The 26,686-nt window shown below is 35.2% G+C and overlaps 1 protein-coding gene across 1 annotated transcript; it reads left to right on the forward strand.

Annotated features, from left to right (window-relative positions):
• Positions 1-4,222: 4,222 nt before the first annotated feature.
• Positions 4,223-7,211, forward strand: LOC127086925 (uncharacterized). Its single transcript, XM_051027750.1, has 3 exons — positions 4,223-4,654; positions 4,769-5,226; positions 6,565-7,211. Exons 1-3 carry the CDS (start codon positions 4,490-4,492, stop codon positions 7,001-7,003), a joined length of 1,062 nt encoding a protein of 353 aa, XP_050883707.1. The 5' UTR covers positions 4,223-4,489; the 3' UTR covers positions 7,004-7,211.
• The last annotated feature ends 19,475 nt before the right edge of the window (positions 7,212-26,686 follow it).

Here is a 26,686-nt window from a genome sequence, read left to right on the forward strand (position 1 = left end):
TTACCTTGTCTTTATTCTTCCTTTTCGATTGATGACAAAGAAGGAGAAGAATGATATGATTTTGATATACCTAATTCTGATTCTGACACCCAAATATTTGTCTTTAATGTTCTTATTTCTGAGTCTGGTGACTTTTCTGGGAACTTTGAATAAGTTCATCATGTTTCAAGTTAACCAAGCTTTTCAGGAGTTAAGACATTTATCAAAAGACATTAACCAAGTTGGTTTGAGTTGAGTTCAAGTTAAACAAGCGAAACTCTGAACCAGATGTATACAAGTTCTGAACCAGGCGTATACAAGTTCTGAACCAGACGTATACAAGTTCTAACAAATCATGCTCTAATATAAGGCTGATAAACAGACTTTCTGATACTCAAAGCAAAGTCAACTCTAAAATGAAATACTTCTATAAATAGGCTTCTACATTCTGGAAGTTATTTCTTTCATGCTGATTGAGATATTTTATATGTGTTAATATTATTTTAAGTCTTCAATTCAATGGGAGTTTGCAAACCTAACTCTGAAATTCTAAGCTGAAAAATAATTTTAATAGTATAAAATTCAGGGGGAGCTTACAAATCTCACTCTAATCTTCTTATGTGATTAAACCAAGTAAAAATTGCTCATCAAAATACACAGTTTTGTCATCATCAAAAATGGGGAGATTGTAAGAACAAGATTTGGTTCTGCATCTGGCCTTTAGTTTTGATGATAACAATACATTGTTTCTTAGAGAAAAAATTTGTACCCTAATGGTTTTGTCTAGTGTGTAGCTTTTGCTAACAAGTTCTGATTTTGAAGATTCAGCATTGACGTCATCAGATTCTAGACTCAACACACTTTGACTCTGAAGAGATACAAAGTGTTTTACAAGATTATGTCAAGCTCTGGAACGCTCTTAGACAACGGTTCCGATGAACTGTGTCAAGACTCTAAAGAGTAAGGTTCTGAAGTTTCTCTCAACCAGACTCTTAATCCTTCTAAAAATGCTCCAACAACATTCATCCAGAAGCCTCTGAATATTAGAAGATAAGATCAAAAGGTTTTGCGTAAGGAAAATAATACACAATACAAGATCAAATATTCCTTCCACTATTTTGATTTTGTAGGCTAAGAACTGTACTATTGTACCATTTTGCCTCCCATTTTGCAAGCCGTTATGCAAGGCTACAAATGCATTTTGGTATTCCAATTCTACCCTCCAATGGATATTTTTATTACATATATAAAGCATACTTGGAAGGATGAAGAAGATGTAATTCATTACATTACTACACATAACTCTTTTGTTGAACTGAATATTATTGTGTAGAGAAAAGAAAACACACTTAGAGCTTTTGTTTGTTATTATGTGATAAATACTTTATACTAAAATTTGTGTAATCTGCCTTCGTAGAAGCAATCTTGTAAATACACTCTTGTAATCTCATTGATTGAGTTTGTATTCCGTGAGTGACTAAGGTATAGTCAGAATTACTCAAGAAGACATTGACAAGTAGTCTTTGTGTGTCTGTAATCAGTTTGGTTATAGTGGATTAAGTCCTTGTTGATAAGGCAAAATCATTTTGGCGGGTGGACTGGAGGTTGCTTAGTTAACAGCGAACCAGGATAAAAATAACGGTTTCATTTATTTTTGTTTGTTGTTTACTATTTGATTGTGTTGGATTAAAAAAACTTTCATTTTTAGAAATCCAATTCAAACCTCCCTTTCTCGTGTTTCTTGCCACCTTGAGACTTTGAATCAAACCAATTCAAATGACATTTTTCTAATAATCACCAAAACTATGATGATTATCACATAAATAAGAAAGCACACCACTTTTTGTTTACAATACTTAAAAAGTACACTACTTTGTATTACAAATAAATATCACCACACACTATGAATACTACTTTGAATAATACAACTTAAGATGATTATCTACTTCAATTGACATTTTTTCAATAATCACCAACACTACCATGATTATCACATAAATAAAAAAACACACCACTTTTTGTTTACAATACTTATAAAGCACACTAATTTCTATTACAAACAAATGTCGTTACACAATATTACTGACAATTGTCTCCACACACTATTACAAATACAAATTATGAATACAACTTTGATTAATCTTTTCAACTTGGCTTGAGTTCTAAGATATAACAATTTTGATTTTCTTTTTCACTTGAATAAAATTCAAGAATATATATATATATATATATATATATATATATATATATATATATATATATATATATATATATATATATATATATATATATATATCTTAAATGATCAATATGTTTAAGAAATTTTTATAAGATGTATGAAATTTATGCTAAAAAATTTTCTATCAAAAAGTTATGAACACATAAAATTAATAGATGAATTGTTTGAAAAATAAGATGTGAATAGGTGATTTGATTCATGAAAAATTACGATATTTATAGTGGATATGATACCTCTAGAAATAATGGTAATGTTTAAAGAAATATTAATGCTGAATTTGCAATGAATCGGAAAATGTATGATGAACATATGCAATGAAGATGAATGTAAATGATTTAGAATTTTTACAAAGTTGTAGAGGTAAATCGATTTACCTATGGTGTCAATCGATTTATGTGCCATTTTTAAAAAAAAAATTGAAAAAATAAACTAAGTAAATCAAATTACATTAAGAGACCAATCGATTTACCTTTCTTCATTTTCAAATTTTCGTTTGATAGAGAGTATGTAAATCGATTTACATAGGGGGTAAATCGATTTACCTTTCTAGAAACTTGAAAATTCTCAAAGTTAAAGATGCAATTTTGAAACAATGCAGACAAAAATGTTAGGAATGATTTAGATTTAAAATGTTTGAGCTCATAATATATATATACACAAATGAAATGTCATTGATACCTCAATCTTCATGATTCAATCCTTTAACTACCAAAACGTATGCAATCTTAATATTTGATTTTAATCTTTTTTTTCTTTGATCTTTCTTCATTGATAAACTTGTGTCTTCACCAAAATTAAGTTAAGATAAATTAAGAACATCTTCTTCATAATCTCTCATTTTTAATGATGATAAAATAGATTAATCGGAAGCTTTTGCTTGATTACTAATTAAACCTAAATAATAGATATATATCATTAAATATTAAATTTTCTTACTTTAACAAAATATATAAATATTCTTCATTAAACATATAAGAGTAAGATAGACCAACTCATGTTAACGTAAGGCCTAGCTTATTTTACGTTTAATCAAATAACTTTTTCAAACATTTTTTTATTACAATGACTTAAATATACATGAATTTTTTTTATCAATAATATTATTATAACTGATTATTCAACATCATCATTCTGCTATTTATTTCTTTACAAACAATTTTAAACTCTATTTTTTTCAAAAAATTTGTTTTCAATTAAAGATTTTCAAAACTTCACAATTCATCTCTTTTTTTGCTTAAGATCAATTATCTAATATTTTTGACAAAATTAAATATAAATTTATTGACTAATAGATGTGTTTTTAAAAGACTTAAAAGTAATATTTAGATGTGTTTTTAAAAGACTTAAAAGTAATATTTATTAACTAAGAGAATAATATGAAACCACAAATTAAATTAATAAAATATGACTAATTAAACTTAAATAATAATTATAGAATTTAATTGATATACACTGACAGTGTAAAAAGATTTTACACCGTCAATTAATCATAGACATTGAGTATTGAAATAAGTTTGACTTTTATTTTAAAAACCTATAAAATAATGCAAACACGTGATGGTGATAAATCGACAGTGTAAAACTTTTTATACTGACAATGTATAATAATTAATCTCATAATTATATACCATTAAAATTTTAAAATAAAATATAAATTTTTTATTTTAAAAAAATATATAAAAATAAAAAATAATATATATACAAACGAGATAAGATCTACTGACTCACGTTGAGGTAAGACTTATCTTATTTTAGGTATATCCAAATGACTTTTTCAATATTTTCTTTTAGTAAGAATGACGACATACTTAAATATACCTGAATTATTTTATTAATAATAATATTTTATTTGATTATATATATCAAATTTATAATTTTCAAATATTTTAATAATTTAAATTTATTATTCTACATCATCTTTTTTTCATTTTTAAATATATTATAATAAACTATAAAAAAAAAGAATTTTGATTAAAGTAGTAATACAGTGTATTTTATAAGTTTGTGATAAGCTATATGCAAGTTCATGAATTTTTAGCATATTTGTTACTAGTATACGCAATAGTGGTCAGATACAATACAATCGTGTGCAACCCAAAACCCACCCAACCTTATAAATTTCTGGAACTTTCCGTTCCTTTCTCAACCCATCAAATCATTTTCTAACGCCGCAGAAAACCAAAAGAATCTCTGCAACAACCACAAAACGGTGAACCACAAACTGCAAAGCTGACGAAAAGAAAGCGAGAAGAAGAAGCGCAACAACCTGCCATGGGTGTTGACTATTACAAGCTTCTTCAGGTTGATAGGAACGCTAAAGAGGATGATTTGAAGAAAGCTTACAGAAAACTCGCTATGAAATGGCACCCTGACAAAAACCCTAACAACAAGAAAGAAGCTGAAGCCAAATTCAAGCAAATTTCTGAAGCTTATGATGTAAGTTCTGACTACAATTTTGAGTGGATCTTGATTAAAGTTTCGATTTTTATTGTTTTTATATTCTGGGTTATGCTGATTTTGTTTTGGGATTTTTTTTTATTGTTTGTTTAGGTTCTGAGTGATTCTCAGAAGAGGGCTATCTATGATCAATATGGGGAAGATGGTTTGAAGGGTCAAATGCCACCACCATCGGAAGCTTTTGGTGGTGGTGGACCCACTTATTATTCTCCCGCGGATATACCGGCTTCGTTTCGGTTCAATCAGCGGAATGCTGATGATATTTTTGCTGAGTTTTTTGGGGTTTCAAGTCCCTTTGGTGGCATGGGAGGGATAGGAAGAGGTGCTAGTGGTTCTGGTGGCATGGGAGTAAGGCTTCCGAATGGTATGTTTGTTGAGAATATGTTTGGATCCTTTGGGGATGGAGGAGGAAGTGGAGCTCATGTGCATCATCAAAGTGCTCCTCGTAAGGCACCGCCTATTGAGAACAAATTGCCGTGTGCTCTTGAGGATATATATAAAGGGACCACAAGGAAGATGAAGATCACCAGAGAAGTTATTGATGTTCATGGGTTAGTTGTTGTTCTTACCTTCCTATTTTTTTTTTGGGCATTGATGTCTTTACTGGTGTGGATTATTATATATTTAAAGGAGTTCAATTCAGTTTGGTTTACTGTTAACATTGCTGAGATTCACATGTTTTAATAAAAGTACAAATACTCGCGGATTAACTGGAGAAGAGGCTGATTGGCCTTGTAGCTTGGCGATTAGCAATTTTGATTGGATTCATAACTGATTCTTGTTTGTGTTTTGTTTTGAAGCAAGTATTATGCCAGTTTTATCATTCATTTATCCTTGTTTTTGTTAATCCATCTATCTTGCTGAGAACATGCTAGTTGACTTTGTAGTTTGTAGTTCTGGTTGATGCAATGTTTGTGGCATTTGCTTCTTTGTTGGAAGATGAAAACTATTTAGAAGTTATAGTAATTGTCTTTGATTCGTATTGCAGTTGATTCCCAATGTGAAATACTGATGCTTCAGAATTAAATTGAATCAACTTTTCTATCACCCGAGTTAGGGTTGCCTTGAGTTTTTCCATATAGAACAGTTTCTTGGTAGGTTTTGCACTCGTAGCAGAAGTATTGCTCAGTTGTAGTTGACATCAAATAAAATGTAAAGCTAGAGTTCTATTGTTATAAATTTGTTACTGTTTTTATTCTAAGTAATGAGTTAATGAAACTTTAAATTTTAATCATGATGTTTATACCTAGTAAGTAGTTGCTTGGCAAATTGCTCTTTCAAGAACTTTTGATTTAATAACCATGTCGTAAAGTTACACTCAAAACATGATTAAAAGTAGTTTTTTTCGGAAGGGAATACTAGAATTGTGATGTTTGATAATGCTCTTTCACACCAGATAAAAGTGTATAGAAATGGTGGATTCCATTGTGCGTTTGTTATAAAGTTTGTGTATCTGATTTTTGAGATTATATTAGTCCTATTTCATTCTAGTCTAGGAGTAGAGAAGTCTTCTGCAAATGAACATGTCGATGAAGTCTGTTACTATGATGTTTTATCCTTCTCTTGTTTAATGTTGCAATGGCTTGGTGTTTGTTAACCGGAATCAATAATTTGTATGCCCTAGTCTAATGTAATAATGGGTTTATGCATCTTGTCGGGGCTGGCATTTTCATTGTTCTATCTAGGAACATGGATTGTTTTTCTAGCATAATGGATTTCCTCTCTTAGCCTGCATTATATCCTCTAACTAAATCATCTAGATTTCCAGATAAGGTTTGAATATCTGAAATTTATGTATGATATTGAATATTGATATCTCTCGTTATGGAATTGTTAGTGTTGTAGAATGCCCTATTGATGACTTTTTTTTCATTTCCTTCTCGGTGCAGCAAACTCATGCAGTTGGACGAGATCTTGACTATTAATATCAAACCTGGTTGGAAGAAGGGCACAAAGATCACCTTCCCGGAGAAGGGAAACGAACATCCAAATTCAATACCCGCTGATATTGTGTTTGTCATTGATGAAAAACCACACAGCGTCTTCACTCGTGAAGGAAATGATCTGGTTGCCACTCAGAAGATCTCTCTTGCAGAAGCATTATCCGGCTGCACAGTGAATCTCACCACACTTGATGGTAGAAACTTGACTATAGTAGTCAACAATGTTGTTCATCCGGAGTACGAGGAAGTTGTTCCAAGAGAAGGAATGCCACTGCCAAAGGATCCAACAAAGAAGGGAAACTTGAGGATAAAGTTCAATATCAAATTCCCATCTCGGCTCAATGCGGATCAGAAATCGGGATTGAAGAAATTCTTGGCTGCATAAAGTAAGAAATTTATTGGCACAACTTTTGTGGCTTCTTTGCATGAACAAAATGTAAATTAGATTTACAATAATCTTGACAGGAGCCTATTGGGAAATTTGGTTGTTTTTTTTATATAGAATATCATTACTTAGTACAGTGATTCAATTTTTGGATTGAGATTCGGTCTATTTTATGGTTGGTTATACAATGAGCTAAAATTTAGTTTTATTGATAACATTGGTTAATGTTCATTAAGATTTTGGTACATGCTGAACACCAATAATATTCAAATTTAGTTTTATTGATAACATTGGTTAATGTTCATTAAGATTTTGGTACATGCTGTTCCATAAGCTTTCATGTATACGATACGAGCTTCTTTTCTCATCTGTCACGATTCTTAAAAATGGCTCCTGTCTGGATTTACCTACCCGGATGAAGAAAAAACACCATTCTATCTGAATTTATCCATCTTCTTGGAAAAAAAAGTTTTTTTTCTGTCCAAAGTTGTAAATCCGGAGGAGCGGTTTTCAAGAAATTAGCAATAGATTAGAAGTACCAACTAACAAAACAAAGTCTAAGGGGTTCTTATGGTTGGAGAGGAGGGGAGGGAAAAAAAGAGATTATTTTAAAAGTTAAGTGGTTTATATTTTTGGAGGGAAGAGAAAGAGAGAGCAAAATCTCTTATGAGACTGATTCTTTCCTCCAAAAGGACATGATAGGTTCTTTTGGTTTTTAATTGTACATTTGTACAAGAGTTGTGGGATATTTTGGTAACTAGGATACTACTGAAGTAAAGTGATCTAGAATTAATACAGTGACTCAAGTGCACAAAAATATTTCGCAGGAAGCAAGGTGAATCTATTTTTGATATGCAGAAACAGTTCATTCATGGTATATTATTTGCATGGTTTAGGTTAAAACCTTTGTAAATGAAGATTTGCTTAATTAAGTGCTGATATGTTTGAGCAGACTGAGGCAAGCCAAAGTTATGGTAATTACGGAATCTAGAAATTTATCAACAAAAAAAATTACTACTTGTTCGGTAAGTTCTAGGAGCATGAGCAACTAATCTAGTTTTAAACTTGTTAATAGAACCATAAGTTAGATGTTTAGATTTTTTGTCCATCTACGACCGGCTTAACTTTCGGAGGGAAATCTCTAAGCTTCCGTGTTTCAGGCACGCCACATAAAAATACTAAAATGACCTCTAGTTTTCGGAGATTCATCTCAGGACGCACCCAATACACATTAAACATAGACTATTTTGAGTGATGTCTAGTAAATTGGATTTTTTTAAATATCAGAGATGCATCTCCAGAATTTTTTAGAAATATATTCATAATTGATCAATCTTAGTGAAATTTTTAGAGATGCATCTTCCAAAGTTTGAGGCGGGATTTTGAAAATTATTGTCACATTTGCATGTTCGATTTTTCGGAGATGCATCTATGGAATAATTTGATATAGACAGATATGCATGATCACACAGTCATACTTGTCTTAGACAACAAACCTTCACCAAAAATCTTTTTTATTCTCAATCCCTATTTTCACTCAAAAACTCCAATCTTGTGGTTTATCACCTCAATGAGAGCAAACGAAGTTGGAATTTCAGATAGAGATTATTTATTTCAAGCCTTATTGCACACATTAATGTTGTTTTTGTTTAAGATAACTAGCATTTTTTTTCGAAAATGTATCTCCGAAACGATTATGAACTTCTCCGAAAATACATTTCTGATAAAAATCTATTTCATTTTTCAGCTCTGTTTACAGCAGTAGCGCTTATTTACTGTTTTGTGGTAATTATTTTTATTAGATATAGTGTACTCTGATGTTTTCTCCCAATAAGTTGTGTCTCTGAATGTTCAAGGTGTTGTTGTGAAAGCGGTAGATATTGGTAATCAATTTAAAAATGAGAAAGAGTTTGCATGTCATGATCAAATGCTTCAATGGATTTGGTGGAGGTCTCCAAACCGGGATTCAGTGTGGTTATCAGAAAATATGATAATGGTTCGGATAGAAGATGTGCTTTTGTGACAATGATGTGCGAAAGAAGCGGGAAATATAGAACTCCACGTTGAAATTTTAAGCGAGATGACACTAGTTCAAGAAAATGTGAGTGTTCCTTTAATGTGTGTGATTATATGTGTTGGAGAATTGTCATCCAAGGCGCAGCAGAATTTAAAAATTTCTCCATTTAGTGACCCTTACGAATGGGCATGATCAGTGATAGAATCGTTACCTCTTGTGGCGATTCAAACCTTTGGTGCAGATCTCTGATAATGATCAAAACCTTTGATACAGATCCACGGGGCGATCACGAACGTTGAACGATGACAACGTCTCTACTCAGTCCACACGAACGGATTCCTTCAATCGCAGTGCTAGCTGTTATGAATTAAGGCTTTGAGTGAGAGAAAGAGGGAAACAAAATTCCAAGTCTCTACTTGAATTTCTGTCTGAGTGGATTGGAGTGACAATGCTTCTACCCAAGGGGTTCTATTTATAGAACCACTTGTGTGGGCTTCAAGCTAAAAAGCCCACTTAAGTGTATTTTGGCCCTTATCTTATAATATGCCCAAAATCACTTAAGTATTTGGTACCTTACCATATTTCGTCTCCCACTTAAGTGCACCGTACCTTACGGTGTTCCTTAGTTACTCTATCTCTCATCAATCCGTCCTTTGTGTGTGACCCTATAGGTTTTCGCGGCGTTGGAAATTATATTAAATCACACATTTAACATAATAAACAGTGAGCGGTATCTAGCAACACATCACTGCTACCCAAGTCACGAAAATGTCATGTGATCTGACAAAACCTCCTGTGATAATAATTATGTGTATAATTACCCCTTTGCCCTTATGTCTATATTGAACACAAGGTATAGACCGTGTCACCCTTGTCCAGTTCAATATTGGGCCCATAGACATTTATCCTGTTACGCAGGATTGGCAAATTCCATCTAGGACACTCATGTCCCTCAGCATGCTTCGTGGAGTACCCATCAACTGTCTTTATGGTTATCCAGTTACGGACAACGTTGGATCAGCAACAAAGCACTCGACTCTACATCTAGGATCCATAGTGGTTTCAGGTCGAAGAGTGGTATACACTATTATCACCATGAGAATAACTTATGACACTTTGCATAACTTTCTATATAGTATTCTCATAGCGGGTCAATCCGATATACATATTACTCCTAATATTCATACCTATGTTTAAGACTTGATAACTCTTTATCCATGATCCATGAGATGTGATCATCAGTCTACAAACATAATAGTCTTAATGCTTTAATGTTATCCCACTTCACACTAAAGCTCGACTACGGATACTTTCTTATGTTTAATGTGTTCTCATGATTAAGTCACACTTAATATATTAAACGGACTATCTATTCCAGGGACTTTATTAATCAACCATAATAAAGAAAATGCCTTTAAATAATTCGATACAAGTACCAAAAGTATTGGCCTCTAGGGCTTACACCAACAATATGTTGGCAAACAATAACTGGAGATTTAATGTCATATGTGGTTTGCATAACCATGATTTGTGTGAAAAGTTAGTCGACCATCCAATTGTGTGTCGACTCATGCCGAAAGAGAAGTAATGTGTTCCTGACATGACTTTGAATTTGGTCTAACCGAAAAATATACCTGCAACTTTGAAACGTAAAAGACCTGAAAATATCTCAAATATCAAGCAAATGTACATTATTCGATATCAAACTAACAAGTCGCTTAGGGGGGATAAAATTGAAATGCAATAACTCTTGAAACTGTTGGATGATAACAATTATGTGTCTAGGTACCGAACATGCCAGGATGGAGTTACCGTTAGAGATATATTTTGGACTCATCCTGATTCTATAAAATTGTTAAACACGTTTTCTATTGTGCTCATACTTGATTCAACGTACAAAACCAACAAGTATAGACTTTCATTATTGAAGATGGTTGGTGTTACCTCAACTAAGAAGACCTATTCTGTCGAGTTTGTATTTCTAGAGAGTGAGAAAGAGGAGAATGTTACTTGGACCTTAGAGGTGTGTCGAATAATGTTGAAGGACCAATATGAGATGTCTAAAGTGATTGTTATCAACCGCGATATCGTCTTGATGAATTCAGTTACAAAGATATTTCATACTTCTTATGCATTACTTTGTAGATATCACATAACAAAGAGTGTAAGATTGACTTCTTCATCTTCTCCTTCATTGTTAAGTTCTTCGCATGTTGTCATGAGACTTTTCTTGAATTTGGTTCTGAAGTTGTTCTTTTGAAAGCTTTCCTTTCTGCCTTTATCTTTTTGGAGATCAGGACATTCAACAATGAAATAATCAGGCTTCTTGCAGTTATAACAATCATCCCGGTCTTTACTCCCAGAGCTTGGCTCTTTGAAGGCATCTCTCTTACTAGAGAATTTATTCTTCTTCCTGACCAAGTGTTAAAATCTTTTAATGATAAAGTCTACTTCATCATCGTCAGATTCTTCATTAGAAACTTCATCATGAGTGACTTCTTTGAGTTTTTTTAGTTTGAGAGGATTTCTCGGATCTCCCAACAAAACTTATAGCCATAATTTTAACTTGCTTTTTAGGCTCATCTCCATTTAACTCCATTTCATGACTTTGGAGATTGCTAACAAGATCTTCAAGATTTAAATAGTTTAAATCTTTAGCCTCTTTAATGGTAGTTACTTTGGATCTATATCGGAAAGGAAGACTCCTAAGAATCTTCTTGATATGATCCACAATGGTATTGCTCTTGTTTATAACCTAAAGTCCAAACAAAAGAACTTGAAATCTTGAAAATATTGATTCAATGTTTTCATCATCTTTCATTATGAACAAATCATATTGCTGAACCAGAAGATTTGCTTTAACTTCTTGAACTTATTGATTACCTTCATATGTAGCACATAGAGATTCAAAGATAGTCTTAGCAGTAGACTTATTAATAATTTTTATGTACTTGGGATGAGGCAAGATATCAACAAGAATGCCTCTCACTCTATGATGCGTTCTATAAATCTTTTTTTATCCGGAGTGAGAGACTTTCTATCATAAATCATTCCAATACCATTGACTTAAAAGCCAATGCCATCTTCCATGATATCCTACAACTCATTATCCAACCCAATGATGTGAATGTACATCTTGCTCTTCCACCATTCAAATTCAGTAGAGTCACCATTGAATGCCGGTGGTTTAGAAATATAGTTATTTTGAACATATGTACTTTGATCATGGTTGTTATTGCCACGAGGAGAACCTCCAATAGGACTAGTTACTGTGGAGTCATCATCCATGATGAAAATAGTATTTTTCTCAAGATGTTTTCTGTACTACAGTTAAGTGTTTAGTACAGACCGTTCTCTGATACCAACTGAAGGTGAGAAATATACACAAGAATGGGGGTTGAGTTATGTATTCCAAAATTCGTTTCACTTTTGATATTGAAACTTCAAAATTTGAACCATGTTCAGAGTCTGATACCAGAATAAGTAACAACAATAGAAATAAAGTGATTAGAAGTAAATGCAAGCAACACACAAAGATTATTCAAGTTCCTTTCCTCAACTGAGATAGTGCAGTCCCTTTGCCTCAACAAGAGTTTTCACTATAACCAAACAAGTTGCAAATTGCTCAAGCACACTTGCAAGAGTCTTCAAAGCTCAATCAACCTAGAAAGAGACTTCTGCTCAAGCAATCTTGCAAGAGACTTATGCTTAATCAACTTAGAAAGAGACTTCACTACTCAAGTACACAAACAAGAGATTTCCTTTCTCAAGCACGCAGGCAAGAGACGTCCTCTACTTTAAACAAATAGTTTAATAAAAATGGTAATCATTATACTTAGATACACAATCATAAGTATTGCAGTTTTGTAACAATCAGAAAGGTTCTTAACCTCTTAAGATTTCTAAGATATACCAAGATAATAAATCTTAATATCATATTCAATAACAATTATAAATGAAAGCTCAGAGTTACGCTCAAGATATTGTATTGCATTGTTGTATCCTTCCTTTAAATCTTCAGTTTCCTTTTATAGAGGTAGAGAAAGAGTCGTTGGAGGGTTTAAACATAAGAGATCAAACTTAGTGAAGAAGCATGCCAAGAGAGACGTTGGAGAATGTATCTGGTTTGAAGCTTTGTCCACTAAATAATGACACTGTTCATAGCAACTTTCAAAGTATTAGGTACCTATCAAAAGGTATAATAGACTAAGGAGGTCACATCACCATACCTTGAGCCTTGCAAAACTAAACCCTAGTTGAATCTGTCCAGAAATCATGGGCTTTGATAAAACTAATATACTTTAAACAATCAGAGTACGAGTTGTCACCAGAGGTAGGGACATGAGACCAGAGTATGAACCATCAAAGGCTTATGAACTCATTCAGAGTTATCATATTCTAATCAATCAGAATCAGACCTATATTGCTCCTCCATATATGCTTTCAATCAGGATTAATTATATATTTGTGATCCTGCACACTTGAACATATGTTAGTATACTCATTTGTTCTTGAAGTGCTTTGTTATCATCAAAACCTAAGTGATATGAACAATCTTGTTCCAACACGTAAAATATCAGCATACGATGTTACAATTCATGCTTTCATTTAAATGATCATTGTCACATCATCAATCCATCATGCCACGCTCCATTACCATGTTCATTGGACCTACAAAACCATGTCTCATCATAAAAATTCAATATGACACGAACATAAGCATAAATATAAGCATACTAACATGGAAAAATTCTGAAACCATCACTAATTCATGCCATAACATGCATACATGCATCAAAGATCAACTTGGGACCACGTGGTTTTCATATACCTGTCGCTACCGGGATTTCACGATAACGAAACCGGGACTAAAGAGATGCCAAAGAGAGGCAAAGTCAGAAAAGTCGTCACCGAATTTTATTTAGTTTTCCTCTATCGGAGAGGAGAGGGGAAATAGTCGATAAAACCCTCGAAAAAGAGACGCGCACGGAAGCGCTAAAAGAGAATAAGGAACCGGTCTCGCAACCGAGATTTGGGTTCGGAAGTCGGTTACGTAAGGGGAAGGTATTAGCACCCCTTACGTCTATGGTACTCAATGGGAACCATTTGGGTTGTTTTACATACATGGGATTTATCTATTATTGTTGTATTTTCAAAAGAATGTGCAAAAAGAAGAGGGTGTTTTTTGTTATTATAGTGCTCGTCAAGGATTCGGGGCCTTGTGCCTACGTATCACTCATTCGGGGATGAGGAATCAGAGCTCCGTAGTTCGGAGTAGAAAATGTTTGTGTGTTGGTTGATTTTACCTTTGAAAAAAGGGTTTTCGGAATGATGCCCTAAGGCACAAAAATGAGTTTGATGAGTTGTATTATTTTTACCTTGAATAAGGGTTTTATGAAATGAGTGTTTGTGATTTATTGTACTAAAGTCTATGGGCGGAGGTGATTATTCTAGACAACAAGCCAAGCGTCTTGCGTCCAAAATAATCAGAGTAAGGATAGGAATGCTCCATTCTCACTCATTCTCCACCACTTAAGGCTCGTGGCGCACAATAACAATCGTAATTATTAGGTGTTTTGAATTTGATTATGAAAATGCAACTTGACGTTGAATCAAGGGTTTGTTTTATTTTGATTATGAAATTTGGCTTATGCAACATGAATGCAAAGTAACCAACAAGAAATTAAAGAGTCTCATTGTAAGGTAGCCCAAGAGAAAGCCTTTTGTGTGCAAAAGTGACCTAAGCTAAACAAAGGATAATGGTCTTACAAACATATCCCCCTAAGGTGGTGCCATGATGCCATTCTTACAACATGCATGTAATTTACGGATGAAAATTCAAGTGTTTACAAAGTATCACAAAGAGTAAATGAAGACTTCCAAGCAAAGGTCCTAAGATGAAATCCTCTAAGTCCAAGTTGATTAAGAGTGGAGTGAATATTTTTGGTCTTTATCGTTTTATCATGTTTTTGTTATTTTTAATGTATGATGATAATAAAATAAATAACAAGTAAATAAACATGCATGATGAGTTTGTACAATGATGATGATAATGAGTACTTGAATGTAAATTACAGGGTAATGACATAAAATTAAATCACAAGATAAAGAATGGTAATATCACAATAATAATGGTTAGTGAATGTAAATGAACAATAAAATAAATTGCAAGGAAGTAAAGTGCAATAATGAAAATGTTAGAAGTTAGTAGTTAATGGTTAGTAACAATAAAATAAATTTCAAGGAATTAAAGTGCAATAATATAAATGTTAGTAGTTAGTAGTTAGTAGAATAACAATAAGCAAATGGATTAGCAAGTTAATATGGAGAATATGGTTTCACCTATGCATCAAATGACTCAAATATGGGTGAAATAGAGGCAATCTATCAATGCCTCAAAGTATCATGAATGATCTATTGATCAAACATTAATAGGTTTGAAACATTGAAGATTTAATCAACTCTAAACAACCATGGCCATGATCTAATAGAACTCATCAACCAAATAAATGTAACAACAAGTCAACAATAAATATTAAATGATAACAAGAAACAAGGTTTGATTGAAAATGGTTGTTAAAAAGTAGTAAGAGCAAAAAATCCCCAAAAGGGTGTAAACCCAACAAAACTCACTTGTCTCAAAGTTGACTCAAACCTCTCTCAAAACACAACCCAAGAGTAAAAAGTCATTTTCAAACATAAAACAAAACCAAAAATGTCAAGGAGTTTGAGTCCAAAATATTACCAAGATTGTGGTGTCAAAACTAGGTTGTTGTTGTGTTTGGGTTTGAGAATGAAGCAAAAAAAGCTTGGAAGAGGGTGGCTATGGTTGTTGTGGTAGGAAAATGGAAGAGAAAGAAGGTGTATGTTTATATGGTGGTGGTGAATGATTATGTAAGTGAAGGTCACAAGTTTGCTACTGTTTTTGTTGTGTAGAGATTGTGGATTTTTACATGGTGGTTGGGTGGTTTCAAAGAAGAAAAAAGGGTTTGGGTGAGTTAGGGTTTAGATTGAAAAGAGGGAGCTTGAATGTGATTTGGACAGAGGTTTTGTGGCTTTCAAGCTTGAAAATTGAGTGGGGGTATGGCTCTATTTATAGAGGAAGCAAAGGGGTTGAAGTGGGTGAACCAAAAGGTACTCTGGGTAAAAAAATAGAGCTACTACTACTGTCTGCGCAGGTGTAATCGATTACCATGATTAGGGTAATCGATTACACAGTCCAAAATGGCCAAAAAATCAATTTTTTGTCTGTGTAATCGATTACCATGATTAGGGTAATCGATTACACAGTCCAAAATGGCCAAAAAATCAATTTTTTGTCTGGGTAATCGATTACCATGATTAGGGTAATCGATTACCCAGTCTAAAAAAAAATTCCAGAACTTTAACCGGATAACCCCAGTTTTTTCCGGGTGTAAACACCATGCCTTGAGTCCGTGTAATATGTATTTCGTTATGAAAGTTCAATGAAATTATGACAATGAAATAATGAAAGCATGCATGTGCAGTAGGGCCATGGATCAGATGAAAGTTGTATCGGGGTAGGGTGAATTTTGAGGTATGACAGCTGCCCCTATTTAAACTTCTCGAACCTGAATGTTTAGATAGCAACGACTTCCACACATCCAAGGTAAGAGAGGATTAAATACAAAAATTATCCAAAAATTCTCCCTACTGGGAATGAATGAATGTGATATGAAGTGATGGATATTTGTGAAGGTTGTTCATGGGATGGAAAATAAATTTGATATGAAATCATTTGCTGAGGATAGTTTATGGTATTATGTGGGGAGGACATGGGTCAGCTGTATGATGGTTATGTCATGATGTGTATGATATGCAACGTATGTTATGGTGTGTAACATAAGCATCTCTTCAAATTGAAAACAAAGAGAAAAGCTTCATGAAAAAAGGTCAACGACTGGGGAGGTTTTAGTTCAGTGACGCTTCCTAGCAATGGCTGGAATACCTGAAATCTAAAGATGTAGATCCCTAGCAACGACTAGGGAGGTTTTAGTTCAGTGACGCTTCCTAGCAATGGCTGGAATACCTGAAATCTAAAGATGTAAATCCCTAGTAACGATTGGGGAGGTTTTAGTTCAGTGACGCTTCCTAGCAATAGCTGGAATACCTGAAATCTAAAGGTGTAGATCCCTAGCAACGGTTGGGGAAATTTTAGTTCAGTGACGCTTCCTAGCAATGGCTGGAATACCTGAAATCTAAAGGTAAAAGTCCATAGCAACGGCTGGGAGATTTTAGTTCAGTGACGCTTCCTAGCAATGGCTGGAATACCTGAAATCTAAAGGTATAAGTCCCTAGCAACGGTTGGGGAGATTTTAGTTCAATGACGCTTCCTAGCAATGGCTGGAATACCTGAAATTAAAGGTATAAGTCCCTAGCAACGGTTGGGGAGATTTTAGTTCAGTGACGCTTCCTAGCAATGACTGGAATACCTGAAATCTAAAGATATAAGTCCCTAGCAACGGTTGGGGAGATTTGGATTTGAAAATGTCAATCCCTAGCAATGGCTGGGAAGGTTTAAAATTTTAAAGTGTCAATCCCTAGCAACGGTTGGGAAGGTTTGAATTTTTAAAGTGTCAATCCCTAGCAACGGATGGGAAGGTTTGAATTTTTAAAGTGTCAATCCCTAGCAACGGCTAGAAGGTTTGAATTTTGGTGATCGCGATCCATAGCAACGGTTGGGAAGGTTTGAATTTTGAAATTGTCAATCCCTAGCAACGGCTAGGAAGGTTTGAGTTTTGAAATTGTCAATCCCTAGCAACGACTAGGAAGGTTTGAATTTTGAAAGTGTCAAAAGGCACAGGGGTACTTGCAAAAGGCAGGTGAATAGATATGGTGGTTATCATACACAAGGTAGAGGAAAATTTACGGTAGGCACGAAAAACTCATTATATCCCTCAGGCATAACAGCGGGGATGAAATTTTCGAAATATGGCTACCACTTGGGACTTGCCAAACCTACATCAGGTGTTTTAAGACAAACGATAAGAGAATAGGTCAATCGTCCAATCTCTCATTTTTACTTAACAAGCAAAGTTGATAAAGGTAAACTCTTTCGGGAAAAAGGCAACAAGGAGGCTTGCAAAAAGGTAAAACAGGTTTTCCCTTGCAAAAAGCAGAGGGGTCTTGCAAAAGGCGAGTTACTGACAAAGGGCCAACAATATTTGCAAAAGGCAAATAAAAAGAGATACTTTGGGGAAACTTGTTGGGGTTGTTCACGGGGATCCTTGCACTTTAGAGAAAGGCTTGAATCCAACTCACGTTAAACGTACTTGCCCCAATATGAAGAGTATGTTATGATGCAATGTTATGTATGTAAAATGTCGATGTATGCAGAAAGTCGATGTATGCTCGGGCTGCTGGGGTATGCAAATGCATGGTCTATGGATTGTGCCAAATATGGTTGGGCTTTAGTGGAACTTTCCGTTTCGGCGGGAAAAATTATGCATGAAGTGATGCATGCAATGCATGTGGGATTGCAACTAGGTATTTGGATTTTTGTAGGGATTTATTTTTGTTTTCAACGAGAGATTGTTGGTGAATATCATCATCAAAGCATTGATGGAAAAGGGTGTCCTCATCAAAGGTTTGATGGAAAAGGGTGTCATCATCAAATGGCTGATGGAAAAGACTATGTCATCGTCAAAGGGTTGACGGAAAGAAGTAAAGGACGGCGTCACCAAAGGGTTGGTGGGAAGGATCATCATCAGAGGGCTGATGGAAAGGTAAATGTCATCGTCAAAGGGTTGACGGAAAGATAATTTGTCATCGTCAAAGGGTTGACGGAAAAGAATTTGTCATCGTCAAAGGGTTGACGGAAAGAAGTAAAGGATGGCGTCACCAAAGGGTTGGTGGGAAGGATCATCATCAAAGGGCTGATGGAAAGGTAAATGTCATTGTTAAAGGATTGACGGAAAGGTAATTTGTCATCGTCAAAGGGTTGACGGAAAAGAATTTGTCATCGTCAAAGGGCTGACGGAAAAAAATTTGTCATCGTCAAAGGGTTGACGGAAAATATTGTCATCATCAGAGGTTTGATGGAAAAGGGTGTCGTCATCAAAGGGTTGATGGAAAAGAGTGTCGTCATCAAAGGTTTGATGGAAAAAAGTTTGTCATCGTCAAAGGGTTGACGGAAAATATTGTCATCATCAGAGGTTTGATGGAAAAGGGTGTCGTCATCAAAGGGTTGATGGAAAAGAGTGTCGTCATCAAAGGTTTGATGGAAAAAAGTTTGTCATCATCAAAGGGTTGACGGAAAATATTGTCATCATCAGAGGGATGATGGAAAGGTAAATGTCATCGTCAAAGGGTTGACGGAAAGGTAATTTGTCATCGTCAAAGGATTGACGGAAAATATTGTCATCATTAGAGGGATGATGGAAAAGAATTTGTCATCGTCAAAGGGTTGACAGAAAGAACTAAGGAATGTTATCACCAAAGGGTTGGTGGAAAGTAATTTGTATATGTAATATCATCGTCAAAGGGTTGACGGAAAGAGACTTCACTATGAAGTGGCATCATCAAAGGGTTGACGGAAGGAAACTGTTGTAAAATGTCGTCACCAGAGGGCTGATGGAAAAAAGTTTGTTATCGTCAAAGGGTTGACAGAAAGAACTAAAGCAGGTTATGTCCTCATCAAAGGGTTGATGGGAATGATTTATTATGTTATGTATGCATATGGTGCATGTTAATGAGAATTTCTCATTTTTGTGAGAGAGCTCTTTGATATGAAACTTCCTTATTTTGAAAGAAGGTCATGTGTGTTTATTGTATGCAGTGCATGTGGTAATGCAAGATGAATATTGATTGTCTTTGGATTGATCTCCCTTTTGGGAGGTGATACTTTCTGGGTACCAATGTCGATTGGATTTGAGTTTATGAAGATGCCAGCGAAGTGGACTTTTATTTCTAGTGATGGCTAATATGGAGTGGGCTTTCGGTTTTGGAGATGCCAATATCGATTGGGCTTTATGGTTAATGATAGAGATTTATTTTGGGAGGTGCCAATAACGATTGGGCTTTATGGTTAATGATAGAGATTTGTTTTGGGAGGTGCCAATAACGATTGGGCTTTATGGTTAATGATAGAGATTTGTTTTGGGAGGTGCCAATAACGATTGGGCTTTATGGTTAATGATAGAGATTTGTTTTGGGAGGTGCCAATAACGATTGGGCTTTATGGTTTTTGGTTTGGACGGGATCAGGCTGGATCTGATGATGATTAGATTTTTGGGTTTGCCAAGTAGGCTTTAATTTTGGAAGGTATCAAGTGAGGCTTGGCTTTATTATTCTTGTTGGGGAAGGGCTTCATGTTATGCATGATGCATGATATGTATGAGTGAAGCTACATGGTTGGTGCGTAATGATTGACGCAATTGTTTTGGATAGTTCAATAAATGTCCTTGAGGTGGGTTAAGAATGGTTGGAACTAGGAAATATTTTTGCTTGGCTTCAAGGCTCATTGTTGACAAATTATGGGATGATGTGTTTAGCATGACTTCCCGATATTTACTTTGAACTGGGCTGACGTAGTGAGCTTGGTCTGGATATTCTGATGCCCCATGCTTGATCTGAGCAAGAAAATCCAAAATATAAGGAAATGCTTCCTCTCAATGGCTAGTCTTGCCCCAATCTATTAGGTATTTGCACGGACTGCCCCAGTCACAAGCTATGAAGCAAATCTTGGGTAGACTGATCTTGATCTGATATGCCCCAACATCTTGGGTCTGCCTACCCCTATTTATCCATCTCTTGGAGTGTTTTGACTTTCTCATGCCTTTGAGGTGGTCTGCCCTGATACGAACCTTGAAGGGATTTTGCCCCTGACTGGTTGATCTTTGAGGGGATTCCCCTTGCCAACTACCTTTGGAGAGATTTGCCTAATCTCGACGTGATTGTCCCAGACTGACTGGATCTTGAAGTGGCTTGCTCAACAGAATTCTCAGATACCTTGCCCTCCTTGGTGAGATCAATCTAAGGAGATGACCTTTGCTCATCGGAGTCCTCATGAAATTTGCCTCTTTTGGGTGACCAAAACTTCTCGAGTCATGTTCATTGTGAAAACGCTCTTGATGCCAGTGCTTGTTCACAAGTAAAACTATTTATGCTAATGTTATATTTATGTCAGTTTTTAGAAATCCAAGTATGTCCACTAAAAATATGACATATAGTGAATGGATCACTAGTTACAAAAGTCATACTGATACTTAGCAAAACAAATAGGAGTCAGTTTCGACACAAGCTCTAATGCTATATGCTTTCGAATGGACCTTGCTTCAATTAGGTTTTTGAGGGTTGTAACGTGGGATGGTTTACGGTTTAAGAAACAAAGGATTTATGGATCAAAAATTTATTTAGCCCGCCCATTCTTCTTGATACCCTTCAGTCCTACGTTCAACTAGTTTGACACAGACGTTCGTCTCTTAGAATGATGGGAGTGGTAGTAAAAGAACCCACAAGATTTTGGGAGTGACAGTCACTTGCCTTCCTATTTTTGTGTTTGCAGTCACACGACTTTGTTCTTGCTGAGGATTTTTGTTTTTGATTCCTCTTCTACTTTTGTTGACTTCCCTAATTTTGCCTAGACTAGTTTTTTGCTTACAGTCCATCGGGATACCCTAATTTTTTGCCTAAGCCACTTGCTTTCAAGTTTAGACTTAGCGGGCTTCTTCTCTCTCTTTTTTTGGAGTTTTTTTTGTGGAACAAATCGTGTGACGTTTTTTGATTTGGTTTGAAAGGATTTGTGACCGTCTCACTTGTTTTGTTGGCGAGGGACAACCATTGGATTTGTGATTTCGACCTCTCATGAGGGAAATGATGTGGTTGTCATTTAGACAAGACACTCCCTAGAATATGGTTGATTCTCAAATGGGACACTCCCTACTTTGTCTTTTAAGAATTGAACGTGTGGTCAAATTAGCTGAAGACTACCCTGCCCCTGGCTTAAGATGTGAGGTTTTTTTTGTTGAAGAAAACTCCTACTTCTAGGCTCAAAGGGGTTGACTAGGGATTATCATCCTTATACCTCCAGTGTTTAGGGATTTGAAGCAATGCCTTACATCATCAACAAGGTGTTTATTCAAAAGCATACATGCAATGAGCTATTGCACCTTATATTCATCATTCTCCTTCTAAGTTTCGTTTTTAAACAAAAGTAAGATAAGAGTGAACACGATTGGATTGACTTAAAACATGCATATTCATTTCATTGTTGCAAAAACAAGTTTTTAAGAGTGAATATTACAATGACAAGCAAGAAAGTCACACATGAAAACAAATGAATGATAACATAATTGCTGGCGTGATTAGCCTTGTTTCAACTGTAGACCGGTGTCATCATGCTTGTAGGAACTTATGTATGATAGTCCCCAAGGAGGCTCTTATTCAGCTTCTTGTTCCTCATCCATTAGCACTGGTTGTGGCATTGCAGAAGTGCCTTCATGTGGTAGTATGAGGTTGCTCAGTATATCCAGTCCGTTTGGTGTGAACGCGATAGCCTTTGAATCAATCAGTTCCTGAACCTTGTATTTGAAGGCCTTACAACTCTCAATCGAGTGTCCGGGTGCTCCCGAGTGGAACTCACATCTAGCATTCATGTCGTAGTTCAAGGAAAGGTGTGTTGGAGGAGGTCCTAGTACCCTTAACTACACCAATGATCTGTTGAGCAAAAGAGGGAGAATTCGACCGTACAACATAGGAATCAGGTCAAACTGTTTCTCCGGCCTCTTTGATTTTTTTTGACCTTTTTGAGCATAAGAGTTTTGCCTTCCACTTGAGTACCAATTCTGATTCCGCATTTGGTTCCTCGGAGCTAACTGAGGAACGAACAATGGCTGTTGATTGAGAAACCTCAGCAGTTTGGGTTGAGACAGGTATCCTTGAGGTAACTCATGATGTAAGGTGGAGCCGGACAGAGGCATAGGGGAGACCATTTCCATCCTGGAGGTTGGTGTATGATTTCCTTCCTTTTTCAACAGTGTTTGCAAGATTTCCATAACCAAGCTCATCTGAGTCTTTAGTTGGCTGATCTCTTCCCTCAATGCAGCTTGGCTTTCTTGGAGTTCTTCCACAATGGCTTGAGACATGCTTCTAGTTCTAAGCATACGTCGGGAAATCAGCTAGTGGGGTAGAAACAGAAGGTGGTATAAGGTTTTGCTTATGAGATGCAAATGATGCATGAATTCGATGTTTATTTATGAATGAATGGATGAGAAGATTTCCACAGGTTTTTAGGCATGGGTTCATGGTTTTGGACCATCGCGACGAAGCATGGAGTTAATAATGACTGCTTAGTAAACCAAGGTTCTCGCTTTGTGTGATCTAAGGCTTTTGTAAAATTGGGTGTAAGACACTGCCCCTAGAGTCATGGACTTCCTTGACTGTCAGCCGCTTATGTCAATTTACTTGCCAGGCGACTGCTCCATCAAAGTCATCTACTCTAAGTGAGATCTTCATATCGACCCTTACGAGGAAGGCACCTCGGTGGCCTATACTACGCGACCATCAGTCTAGGCTAGCCATAGTTTTAAAGGTTCTAAAAGGGGTCTTAGGGTCATTGACTCTAGTAAAAGAAAAGATGCTTACGCCGAAAGCACGACAGTCATCAATCCCCTTAAGAGAATCTACCACTAAGTGAGGTTCTTGTACGACCCTAACGAGGAAGGCACCTCACGGATCAATACTGCTCAACCTCTCCTATCTCAAGCAAACTCTCAGACTCGGGTGGAGAGTCCTTCATACAAGGTTTTTTTCCTTGCAATCATTATTGCTTCCAAAAATTCTTCGTCACAGAACCAAAGTTTCGGACGAACGGGCAAACAAAGAAAATATGTACAGGGTAGCATCAAAAGCGACATATAAAGAAAAAAATAGATAATAGATAAAATCTTCACGTACGTAAAAGAGAAACAACCCAAACTAGGCTAGACTTGCTTAGGGAATTTTGGTCCCCAGCAGAGTCGCCAGTTGTCGCTACTGAGATTTCACGATAACGAAACCGGGACTAAAGAGATACCAAAGAGAGGCAAAGTCAGAAGAGTCACCACCGAATTTTATTTAGTTTACCTCTATCGAAGAGGAGAGGGGAAATAGTCGATAAAACCCTCGGAAAAGAGACGCGTACGGGAAGCGCTAAAAGAGAATAAGGAATCGGTCTCGCAACCGAGATTTGGGTTCGGAAGTCGGTTACGTAAGGGGAAGGTATTAGCACCCCTTACGTCCATGGTACTCCATGGAAACCATTTGGGTTGTTTTACATACATGGGATTTATCTATTATTGTTGTATTTTCAAAAGAATGTGTGCAAAGAAGAGGGTGTTTTTTGTTATTATAGTGCTCACCAAGGATTCGGGCCCTTGTGCCTACGTATCACTCATTCGGGGATAAGGAATCAGAGCTCCGTAGTTCGGAGTAGAAAATGTTTGTGTGTTGGTTGATTTTACCTTTGAAAAAAGGGTTTTCGAGATGATGCCCTAAGGCACAAAAATGAGTTTGATGAGTTGTATTATTTTTACCTTGAATAAGGGTTTTATGAAATGAGTGTTTGTGATTATATTGTACTAAAGTCTATGGGCGGAGGTGATTATTCTAGACAACAAGCCAAGCGTCTTGCGTCCAAAATAATCAGAGTAAGGGTAGGAATGCTCCATTCTCACTCATTCTCCACCACTTAAGGCTCGTGGCGCACAATAACAATCGTAATTATTAGGTGTTTTGAATTTGATTATGAAAATGCCACTTGACGTTGAATCAAGGGTTTGTTTTATTTTGATTATGAAATTTGGCTTATGCAACATGAATGCAAAATAACCAACAAGAAATTAAAGAGTCTCATTGTAAGGTAGCCCAAGAGAAAGTCTTTTGTGTGCAAAAGTGACCTAAGCTAAACAAAGGATAATGGTCTTACAAACATGTCCCCCTAAGGTGGTGCCAGGATGCCATTCTTACAACATGCATGTAAGTTACAGATGAAAATCCAAGTGCTTACAAAGTATCACAAAGAGTAATGAAAAGGCCTCCAAGCAAAGGTCCTAAGATGAAATCCTCTAAGTCCAAGTTGATTAAGAGTGGAGTGAATAGTTTTGGTTTTACCATTTTATCATGTTTTTGTTATTTTTAATGTATGATGACAATAAAATAAATAACAAGTAAATAAACATGCATGATGAGTTTGTACAATGATGATGATAATGAGTACTTAAATGTAAATTACAAGGTAATGACATAAAAGTAAATCACACGATAAAGAATGATAATATCACAATAGTAATGGTTAGTGAATGTAAATGACACAAAATAAACCACAAGTTAATGGTAACAAAAATCACAATAACAAAGGTTAGTGATAAAAAAAGTTAGTGAAGTACAATTAGTGGTTAGTAATATGTACAAAATGAACATCTTGAGGACTATTTTTCATAGGTCAAAAAGACTCAAAATATGACACATTAAGGGATAGCTTATCATTGATGCAAAGTATTTAAGATGATTGAAAAATCAACTAACAATAGATTTGTAACAAAGAAAGTTATGCAACCGTAAGTCCATCTATCAAATTATGATTTGTTCTCTTTATTTTTGTTTTTTACTCCTCTTTTATTTAGCAAGATAGTAAGAGAGTAAATAAATTAGCATAATGTAAATGATATGGTTAGATAAAAATAAACATAAACATAAACATAAAGTACTTGAAATAAAGTGAACAATAAAATAAATTGCAAGGAAGTAAAGTGCAATAATGTAAATGTTAGGAGTTAGTAGTTAGTGGTTAGTGGTTAGTAGAATAACAATAAGCAAATAGAATAACAAGTTAATGTAAAGAAAATGGTTTCATCTATGTATCAAATGACCCAAACATGGTTGAAATAGAGGCAACCTATCAATGCCTCAAAGTATCATAAAGGATCTATTAATCAATCATTAATAGGTTTAAAATATTGAAGGTTTTATCAACTCTAAACAACCATATCCATGATCTAATAGATCTCATCCACCAAATAAATGTGAACAACAAGTCAACAATAAATATTAAATGATAACAAGAAACAAGGTTTGATTGAAAATGGTGGATAAAAAGTAGTAAGAGCAAAAAATCCATAATCCCTACACAACAAAAACAGTAGCAAACTTGTGACCTTCACTTACATAATCATTCACCGCCACCACATAAACATACAACTTCCTTCCCTTCCATTTTTCTACCATAACAACCATAGCCACCCTCTTCCAAGCTTTTTGCTTCATTCTCAAACCCAAACACAACAACAACAACAACAACAACCTAGTTTTGACACCACAATCTTGGTAATATTTTGGACTCAAACTCCTTGATATTTTTTTGTTTTGTTTTGTGTTTGGAAATGGTTTTTACTCTTGGATTGTGTTTTGAGAGAGATTTGAGTCAAATTTGAGACAAGTGGTTTTTGTTGGGTTTACACCCTTTTGGAGATTTTTTGCTCTTACTACTTTTTATCCACCATTTTCAATCAAACCTTGTTTCTTGTTATCATTTAATATTTATTGTTGACTTGTTGTTCACATTTATTTGGTTGATGAGATCTATTAGATCATGGCTATGGTTGTTTAGAGTTGATAAAACCTTCAATATTTCAAACCTATTAATGATTGATCAATAGATCCTTCATGAT

This window comes from Lathyrus oleraceus, chromosome 5, assembly GCF_024323335.1.
Source record: "Lathyrus oleraceus cultivar Zhongwan6 chromosome 5, CAAS_Psat_ZW6_1.0, whole genome shotgun sequence".
NCBI classification, from domain to species: Eukaryota; Viridiplantae; Streptophyta; class Magnoliopsida; order Fabales; family Fabaceae; genus Lathyrus; species Lathyrus oleraceus.

Coding starts and splice junctions, on each gene's coding strand:
- LOC127086925 (XM_051027750.1), top strand. CDS start 4,490: ATGGGTGTTGACTATTACAAGCTTCTTCAGGTTGATAGGAACGCTAAA. Junction 4,655..4,768: donor AAATTTCTGAAGCTTATGAT/GTAAGTTCTGAC, acceptor TTGTTTGTTTAG/GTTCTGAGTGATTCTCAGAA. Junction 5,227..6,564: donor GAAGTTATTGATGTTCATGG/GTTAGTTGTTGT, acceptor TTCTCGGTGCAG/CAAACTCATGCAGTTGGACG.